The sequence below is a fragment of the Triplophysa rosa genome, linkage group LG1 (assembly GCF_024868665.1).
Source record: "Triplophysa rosa linkage group LG1, Trosa_1v2, whole genome shotgun sequence".
Classification (NCBI taxonomy): Eukaryota; Metazoa; Chordata; class Actinopteri; order Cypriniformes; family Nemacheilidae; genus Triplophysa; species Triplophysa rosa.
In genome coordinates this window covers 9,399,105-9,409,370 of record NC_079890.1, presented here as the reverse complement: position 1 = coordinate 9,409,370, position 10,266 = coordinate 9,399,105, and the positions used below count along the sequence as shown (strand labels likewise).

Here is a 10,266-nt window from a genome sequence, read left to right as displayed (position 1 = left end):
ATGAGCGACGCTTTGGGGAAATATGTAGTTCTGATCTTACTGATCAGTAACCCACAAAGAAAAATCAAAACAAAAGGAACTGATGAGACTCTTCTCTGGAAATCGGTCTTGATCTGCTTCTAGTGGCTAATTTGTCTCCACCCAGAAGAAAAGCTGATTTTAGTCACAGTTTATAATTTAAAAACACATTGTCAATTATTCAACAACATTTTCATTGATTCAACAAACCACAGACAATGTCAGACCTTGACCTACATTCAGAAAACACATTAGTTGTGTATGGTTTTGTGGCAGTCTGGTTAGCTCAGGCGTGACCTTCCATTCCTAGCCTATAGCTGCACAGGTCTATCTTTGCAAAACACCTCCAGTTTTTCCACCACCCCTGGGACAGAACATTGAACTCTTCAGTGAGACGACTGCCCACACAGTAGGTGTTTCTAAATTTGCACACTTTGAGTCACAGCACAGACAAACTGTTTAACAAATATGGGGCAAACGCTATCATGCAGCAGTCTTTTTGCCCCAAATGTTGACCATGACTCTGGCAGAGTTTGGTTTCTGATATAATTAGCAATTTGGCATATGCACAATCCTGCATTCTAAAAATCTGCAATACAATTATTTTAAAACACACTGACCTTCATGAAACCCATTCCACCCATAATCTGAATGCATTCATCTGTCGCCATCCAAGCTGCCTCCTAGAGGAGAAGTAAATTATGAATCATTAGCTGTTAAGTTCACCTTTTAATAACATATAATTTAAACAGCATTTGAATCTGGGCTTAGACAAACACAAAAAAAACTGATAGAAAAGATCTGGACATTTTAGTCTCACTGGGTTGTCAGCTGATGTTAAACACTTACTGAGGCAAAAATTTTACTAATGGCCGCCTCAATCTGGAACTCCGTTGCTCCGCTGTCCATGTTTCCACTTACCATGTAAGCCATCGACTGAGGGCATGAAGAAAAGATGACAAGGTTGAAACTAATTACATTTATTCATTTGGTAGATGCTTTTATCCAGACTCAGAGCAAATTACATTTGGACTTCTTTTTTGCATTTTATCAGGTCATGCATTCCCTGTATCAAACCCATGACCTATAGCATTTCCAGATAGCAAAGATAAATGATTTAATGTTGAAAATAACCAATTTAACATTGATTCAACGTCAGTTATCTTTGCTTTATGTGTTTCCACTTAAGCTATGGAAAATCACCATTGTGAAACTATTAAGAACACAGCTGCTGTAATAAAACACAGATACAGACAAGAGCCAAAGGCTGTGTATTTTTAGACTGGGTCACATGTGGGAAAATATTTGAATCACATAAAAATTAGGGGAGAGATTCCACTTCCTCTAAACCATGTGGAAGTAAGACTGAGCTGTGCAAAAATGTGCAGAGTTGAAACACTGATATCTGCAAAGTCCATCAGAGAAAGATGCAAGATAACCTCAGTACAAGGTCTCTATGGATAAAAGCTATATTTTAATTTGCCTATTACAGTATAAACTTTGCTTAAAGTGATAGTTCACCCCAAATTGAAAATTCTGTCATTATTTACTTACCTTTTTCTCATTTCAAACCTGTATGACTTTCTTCCGCAGAACACAAAAGAAAATATTTGGAAGAATGTAGTCAAACTCGAAGGCCACCATTTTTTGGCATCAAAAATACTTGACGTCCAATGGTTGCACTTGCAACCTAAACCTGTTCTCTTAACGCTACAGCACACACGTTTTCCATACATCTAAATATACAGTATGTTTGTAATTGTTTCTGACCAACAATATTAAAATGTATGAAAATAGACCAAATAGCGTCAAATAGCGACCAAAAATCGTTGCTTTTATATATATTTTTTATCTTACAAGGACGTTATATCTACAGAAAAACTGATTAGTGTGTCTGTGTACCATATGGCTGCCTGTGCGTGCAACCAGATGACATCATCGAAAAAGAAAATGGTGACTTCCTTAGGTTAAAATGGGCATTACATTTAGTTTTTTTTAAGGAAATTAAAATATTTGATGTGTTTCTAATGACAAATGCTAGTATTATAAGGCTATTACAACGTGTTAAGCCATACATCTCTCTATGCCCGTGGTTCATTTTAACGGAACAGTGATGGCACCCATTCACTTGCATTGGTTTTGAGTCCATACAATTGAAGTGAATGGGTGCCAGCGCTGTTCGGTTACCAGCCTTCTTCAAAATATCTTCTTTTGTGTTCTGCAGAAGACGGTAGGTCATACAGGTTTGAAATGACAAGAGGGTGAGTTTTCATTTTTGGGGGAACTATCCCTTTAAGCACTGAGACAACGTGTTTCTAAGTGACATTGACACTAGAGCAGTAATACAAACAAAGTTTGTTAGGTGAACTTGAGCAAAGTTTATAATATTTGCATATTACAGACTTAGCTTAAGCACTATCACAACATCTTTTTGGGTGTGTTCATATTACAAACAAAACTTGAGAAAAGAGGAGCAAGGTTTGCATATTATAAACTTGCTTAAAGTAAGTTTAAAGTGGTTCACTCAAAACAAACATTCTCATCATGTACTTACCCTCATGACATTTCAGATGAACACAAATATTTAACCACAAAAATATTCTGTAGGACAAGTTTTGAGAAGTGTTTGTGTTGACTTCACTAAACTGTAAAATATGAATTGCTTTCCTACATCAAATGTTTCTTATTCCTTAATGTTTATACATCATTTTTATGATGGGTGTTTTTTTAATTATTATAACATTTTCACTCCTTGTATTCAACTGTCCTACAGATATAGCATATTTCTTTAAAAATCTTTGTGTCTGGGTCGTATACCTCTGGCATGCCATTAAAGATTTTTGGGTGATTCCTATTCTTTTAAGGACTGACAAGAAGCCAATAAACAGAGTAGCTGCCCTGCCTCTCCAGAAAGCATAATGATCCAGTCTGAGCAAGTACAACTTACTCACCTCTGTCACATACAGAAGCATAGCCATTCTGGCTATCTTTTCTTGAATGGCACCATAGTTGTGGATCTTGTTCCCAAACTGGGTCCTGTTAGCCGCATGGTTGACCTGTATAAAATTAAACAGAATGAGAATAAATACAATTGGAATTTTAAAAAAAATATTTTTGACTGACTAAAGTATTTCTGAAAGCAATAACAGAATTTTGATCCATATGCTTATCGGTAACTTGTCGAATTCAATTAAGGATCGATGTTCTTCGTTTACATATTACTTTTAGAAATAATTATACAAATATGTATGTAATAACTTTAAGGAACATTTGTGAAATTCTCTGAAATGCTCCCTTCTATTTTATTCCCCTCACTGATGCACTTGCCACATGCTGGATCTGGCATAAAAACAAACTAACTGTAGACACATGGCAAGTGGTACACAGTAGATAAGAAGAACAACAGTGTTCCTGGTTTGACATGCATACACAAACAGAGAGAGACACATACAGCGGCCCACGGCAGGAGAAAGCACAGAGGCTGTTGAGAAATCTCCCCCTCCACACACAGAGAGAAACTCTGATGCTCACAATCACTCAGCATGAGCACACACAGCACATGTCATGACATGAGACAATAAGTCTATCAAAAGTACTAGCATTTTTTATTGCTTTAATTCATCTCAATTTATATTTAACAAAAATGAACAACCAAAGCAAAAGACTGATCCAGCATGCAGACTCAAGATTGCCAAGCTAACTGTGCGATCAGCTTTTTAAATAAGCGGTATAAATTTGTGGTGAACGTGTGTCAACACAAGCTCATATACCGCAAAGCATGGGGACAGTGCAAAGTGTGCAGAGGAATTTCCCTGCATGTTAAGTAGAGGAAGTGAGGACGACATGGGTGTCAGCAAGTGGGGGGAGGATGTGGCCTTAATTTGGTGCTTTCTACAGCATGCTAGACAAACTGGGTGAGAGAAGAGGAAACGAAATAGAAAGAATGAAAAACTCAGATCAGCATTACACACTGAAAGAGAAAAACATCTCGCAAACAGAACACACACCTGTGCACATGCAGTGAAGCACACATACACACACCGCTTTGGCAATAACGCCTTTCATGGTTCCGGAGAGGGCCGCAGCCATACCGAAACGCCCATTGTTGAGGATGTTCATGGCCACTTTGAATCCCCCTCCAACCTCTCCCAGCACACAGTCCGCAGGGACACGCACGTTCTCAAAATATACCTCTGCTGTGTTTGATGCTTTAATGCCCATTTTTTTCTCAGGAGGACCACTGTGAGAGATGGGGAGAAAAATCAAGAGTAATAGATGAAAGGAGAAGGTTTAAGAAGAAGAAAACAAACAGATAAAATTATCTAAACAAATAGATAATATACCGATCAGAAAAGAAAAAACTAAGCACTAACTGTGTGACTCCTCCAAAGCTCCTCTCCACAATGAACGCAGTGATTTTGTCCTTCATCTCCCCGGTCTTCTCATCCTTCACAGGAGTTTTTGCGAACACAGTGAAGATCTCAGCAAGGCCTCCATTACTAAAAAAAGAAAGCCAGCTTACCCTATTAGCAGCCCAATTAAACATTTAACATCTAGCAGTATTTGAAATATTGCTGCTTTTGCATTAAGATAACACAAGAACAAAATCCATTTCAGCGCTCATCTAAAACAAGCCCCTATTCTTTTTCCAGGATATGTCGCAGACACCCTGCAATGTAAGTGTTTGAGTTTGTTCACCGAAATATAGCATCATCAATAATGATAGTAAAACTTGAAATCATCACACTTAGTCATATTACTATTGAAAGTATTTTAAGAGTACATAGTTACTCATACAGTATGCATTTATGAGATGCACACACTGAAGCACACTGTTCGAGAATCTTTATATTAGTTTATGTACATAGGTTCATACACCAATAGGTATGGAAGCCCGTTTCGGCCAGGGTTGGTAATTTTTATATTATTATGACTTAGTATCTCATAATAATGAGAAACTAAGTCGAAATTTTGACTTAGTAACTCATAATAATGACTTAGTATCTCATAATAATGACTTAGTATCTCATAATAATGACTTAGTATCTCATAATAATGAGAAACTAAGTCGAAATTTCGACTTAGTAACTCATAATAATGACTTAGTATCTCATAATAATGACTTAGTATCTCATTATAATGAGAAACTAAGTTGAAATTTCGACTTAGTAACTCATAATAATGACTTAGTATCTCATAATACTGACTTAGTATCTCATAATAATGAGAAACTAAGTCGAAATTTCGACTTAGTATCTCATAATAATGAGAAACTAAGTCGAAATTTCGACTTAGTATCTCATAATAATGACTTATCTCATAATAATGAGAAACTAAATCGAAATTTTGACTTACTAAATCATTATTATAAGAAACTTTCTCATATGACTTTCTCGTAATATTGGCTTAATCTGCACATGCACATGTCTGCTATGCCGCTATGTGCTTTTGATCGTATGTCCTTGTTTTATGTGCAGTCTGCTTGATCAGCATTGTGGTAATTCATGGATTTTAGACACATAGAGCAATATTTCAGACATGGCCTTGCAAATCGTGAAATTCTTACTCTACTGGAGAATGTTTATGGTGTTAAAATTAGCCATGAAACTCTTGAGCGACTTTTGAGCAATTCTCACTAACTATTAACTACAACTTTTGCCTCAATAAACTCCTAATTACTGCTTATGAGGTAGTTTAGGTATGTTTAGGTATTGGGTAGGATTAAGGGATGTAGAGTAATGGTCAGTTTATGGTTCTGCGTAGGACCTATGCCGTAACCTACGCCGTAGCCTGACGCGCACCTCTCCAAAAATGTAACAACGCGTCAACTCAACGCGGACCCTATGCGGACCGCAAGCGCTGTGATTGGTCGGTTTGGCAGCATCGTACTTCCTTCTACGCATTTCTGGCGTCTTCTTCCGACAAGTTCAGAGTCCACAAAAGAACAACATGGCGAGCATCGACATCGACCAAGTACTGAGCGTCTGATTGAAGAGGTTCGGAAATGCACGCATCTGTATGACTCTTCTTCGGCGGACTATAAAGACTGTCAGATGGCGGCGAATTCTTGGAGAGAGATTTCCTCTAACGTCGTTTTGGAAGAGTGTCAGCAAAAGACATGAAGAACTTCGCACTTTATAAACACAGTGCACAATCTTTTGCACTTTATTGGCTTAAAAGTTTTCTTTTTTGTTTTACCTTTTATTGTTACTAGTTTTTTGAAAGTTTTATATTTGTGTTAATATTGCATTTGTATACTCATCTATACATAGTTTGCACTTTTACATATTCTGTTCTTTGACTCTTTTGCAAATAAAGAACAATATTGTGACACTTCCAGATCTTGGTTGCATTTCGTTTCATTTTTAACTAAACAATTAATAGGGTGAGTTGTCCATGACAAAATATGATATTCTATCAGGGTATCATTTCAATACACAGTTTTGACATCTATGTATGTGCTCTGCGTAAATGAGTACACCCCTTTGAAAAGTATACTTTTTTCAACAATATCTAAATGAACACACATAAAAATCCAAAATGTGGACAAGACTTAAGTTTAATATAACATCTGTTTAACTTCTAACATGAAAGTAAGGTTAATAATATAACGGATTACACATTTTTCTGTTTCGATTAGCTCCAACTCCATTAAGATGCGATCAGCTTCCATTGTCGTTTGCATACACTAGGCATACACACAAAACATCGGTGAAGAAGAGCAAACCCTGTGAAAACACAAAGAGCCAACTAGCGTTTCGGCGGTGTAATTGCAGTACGACGCATACTCTCAACGCAGAACCATAAATGTTCACGACGGTGTCGCCTACGTACGTAGGTTACGGCATAGGTCCTACGCAGAAGTAAAAATCACGCTTAAGGCAATGCAGAATAAAGCATTAATATGTGCTTTACACATAGGCTATTAATATACAACCAATATGCATGTTAACCCTTTATGACCTGCCATTGAACAATTCCGCTAGAGTACATTTTAGTGTACTAAAATGTAACTGTGCTGTTATGCTTTTGAGTATTTTCACATGCCATACATCAATACAATCCTTACACCCCCAATTTGAAGGCTATGTATGTAATTGAGCCATAGTAACTAGGTAAACAGGTCAAAAGTGCAATAAACCCCCCCCAAAAAAGGAAAATTGTTTTTTCCCCCAATATATTTGACTAAATACAGATTTATCACAAATATCAACCTCAAACTTGTCAATGTAAAAACTTGCATCAAGCACTTCAAAGTCACATACAATTTATTTGGACTGTTTACATAAAATAGTTTGTGAGATATAATCATTTTTGTAAACAGTGCGTTGTGAAGTAAAACAGATAAAATACTGCTTTTGAGAGCAATGTTGATTGAACAGCTAAAACAGACCATGTAAAATAATAAATTACCCTAATATCTGTACTTTATCAGAACTATAGATGCAAAAAGGCTGTGATGACACTTGTGACAGTTCCTGACCAGAATAACGCAGAGGGGCTCTTGACATGTTTCACACATAAATGGAGTGCATTTGAATTTGTGGGGTCAAAAAGATAAATAAATAAATAAATAAAACATAAATAACCCAAAACAAACCTAAACATACTGAAAGACACCGCTACATATACACAGCCTAGCTGTGATGAGACCATAATAACTTCCTGTCCATAATAACACAGAGGGGCACTTGGCAGGCCTCGCACGTGAATGGAAATTGATTGAAACTGGAGCAGATGAGCAGTCAGAAAGTTAATCTTCGTCGGACGCGAGTAGTAGCTCCAAAACCTCCGCACTTGTATACTTCTTTTTCCATGCAGTCATAACGTTACACATCCAAGTGTGTGTGTGTTTGCACTTGCGTTTGTAAATGTGCATGTGTGAAAGAAATGATCAAGCAACGGAGTGTAATGATAAAGAGACACAACGACGAGTACAATGTAAAGCATACCACAAACGGAGATCCAATGTCGCAGCTTGTGATGTCACCACATGCGACAAACCTTAGGGTCATAGTGCACAGAACGTGATTACGTCATAGGAGTCGTAGGAAAAGGTAACCACGCAACCACTAGTAACCTTAGATCTACAGAACGTGTGCAAAGACGTGCGATGCATTTTTATGTTTTTTGTTATAGATTTTTACACAATTTGTGCAGACTCATTAGAGAGCGAAAACAACGCAACAGGATCGTGTTGTAGGCTTGATCTGAAAGTGTAACGTCTGTCATTTTGTATGCAAAAAGAATTATTCTGCTACCCATTTGGATTCCGTTTTTATTGGCTCTTGAACAGAGACACGCCCACGCTCCCGTCTGTTTTAAAGGGTTAATAAGCAAGTAGTTAATTATGAATTTGTGTACCTTAAAGTGTAACTGTGGCAAGGGGTGTGTGATTTAGCAAGGTCTGCAGCGGGAGAGAAGGCTGAGAGAAGAGTGGTGAGTAAATGGGGTGCGAAGTGCAAATGATGATCAGCTGTCCTCTATTCCAGTGATTGGTGTGGGGATGCATATAAACAGCTCGGAGACAGGAGCCGTGTGTGTGAGAGCCAGCAGAGTCTACCAGAGAGAGAGAGAGAGAGAGACAGAGCCAGTGCCAGTAAGAGGACTGCTTCACGAGAGGATCGTCAGCTCCAGTGGAATACGGAGGCTGGAAACAGAGATGCGCAGCGTCAGCATTAGACTGAGATATAATTTTGTGAATAAACATATCTTTCTCTCCAGTAGACAACCTGACCCCGATCTCTTCCTTCTCACCTACACGAACTTTACTACAGTAACCTGTTACAAAAGTTGTAGTTAATAGTTAGTGAGAATTGCTCAAAAGTCGCTCAAGAGTTCGGCTAATTTTAACACCATGAACATTCTCCAGTAGAGTAAGAATTTCATGATTTGCAAGGCCCTGTCTGAAATATTGCTGTATGTGTCTAAAATCCGTGAATCACCACAATGCTGATCAAGCAGACTGCACATAAAACATAAAGACATACGATCATAAGCACATAGCAGCATAGCAGACATGTGCATGTGCAGATTAAGCCAATATTACGAGAAAGTCAGTATGAGAAAGTTTCTCAAAATAATGATTTAGTAAGTCAAAATTTAGACTCAATATCTCATTTCTATGAGATACTAAGTCATTATTATGAGATACTAAGTCATTATTATGAGTTACTAAGTCATTATTATGAGTTATTAAGTCGAAAATTCGACTTAGTTCCTCATTATTATGAGATACTAAGTCATTATTATGAGTTAGTTTCTTCTTATTATTAGTTACTAAGTCGAAATTTCGACTTAGTTTCTCATTATTATGAGATACTAAGTCGAAATTTCGACTTAGTTTCTCATTAATATGAGATACTAAGTCATTATTATGAGATACGAAGTCATTATTATGAGATACTAAGTTGAAATTTCGACTTAGTTTCTCATTATTATGATACTAAGTCATTATTATGAGATACTAAGTCATTATTATGAGTTACTAAGTCGAAATTTCGACATAGTTTCTCATTATTATGAGATACTAAGTCATTATTATGAGATACTAAGTCATTGTTATGAGTTACTAAGTCGAAATTTCGACTTAGTTTCTCATTATTTTGAGATACTAAGTCATAATAATCACTTATAAAATCTAAAAAAATTCCCAACCCTGGTGGAAACGGGCTTCCATAAATAGGGAACACATATTAATGCAAACACAAATAAATACAATGCATGTTCCTATGCAGGGGCGTCGCTAGACCCCTTTTACTGTGTTATTACCCCAGTATAAATCTGCTGTGCCCCAGTATATCAGAATCAGAATCAGAAGAGCTTTATTGCCAAGTGTGCTTGCACACACAAGGAATTTTCTTTGGTGTTGAAAGCTTCTAGTACAGACATTCAACACAATGACAATACAATATAATACGATTTACAGTCTAAAAGATTCTAAATTGTGCATATATAACATAAAGACTATTTTACAGAAAATGGGGGATAATAACATATAAGAGACATTGTACAGGGTAGTATATAGTAGAATAAACATATTAACAGATTGTATGTACACTTGTGCAAATGGATAATTTAGTAAGTAGAGGTAGTGTTATATACATGTATACATAAGATGTAGATATAATAAGGCACTATAGTGCACACTATAGGAGTAGTGGAAGTGGAATATTGCTCTTAAGGAGCAGTTATCTGTTTAGGAGGGAGATTGCCTGGGGGAAGAAGCTGCTTCTGTGTCTGGAAGTC

General features: G+C 36.9%; 1 protein-coding gene across 1 annotated transcript in view; it reads right to left on the bottom strand.

Moving 5' to 3' along the window:
• The window catches only part of acadvl (acyl-CoA dehydrogenase very long chain), a 52,543-nt gene that overhangs the window by 12,265 nt on the left and 30,012 nt on the right, over positions 1–10,266 (bottom strand). Inside the window, 5 exon segments of the mRNA XM_057321170.1 lie at positions 640–701; positions 868–954; positions 2,970–3,074; positions 4,060–4,258; positions 4,392–4,517. Coding sequence (XP_057177153.1) covers positions 640–701; positions 868–954; positions 2,970–3,074; positions 4,060–4,258; positions 4,392–4,517 — 579 coding nt within the window.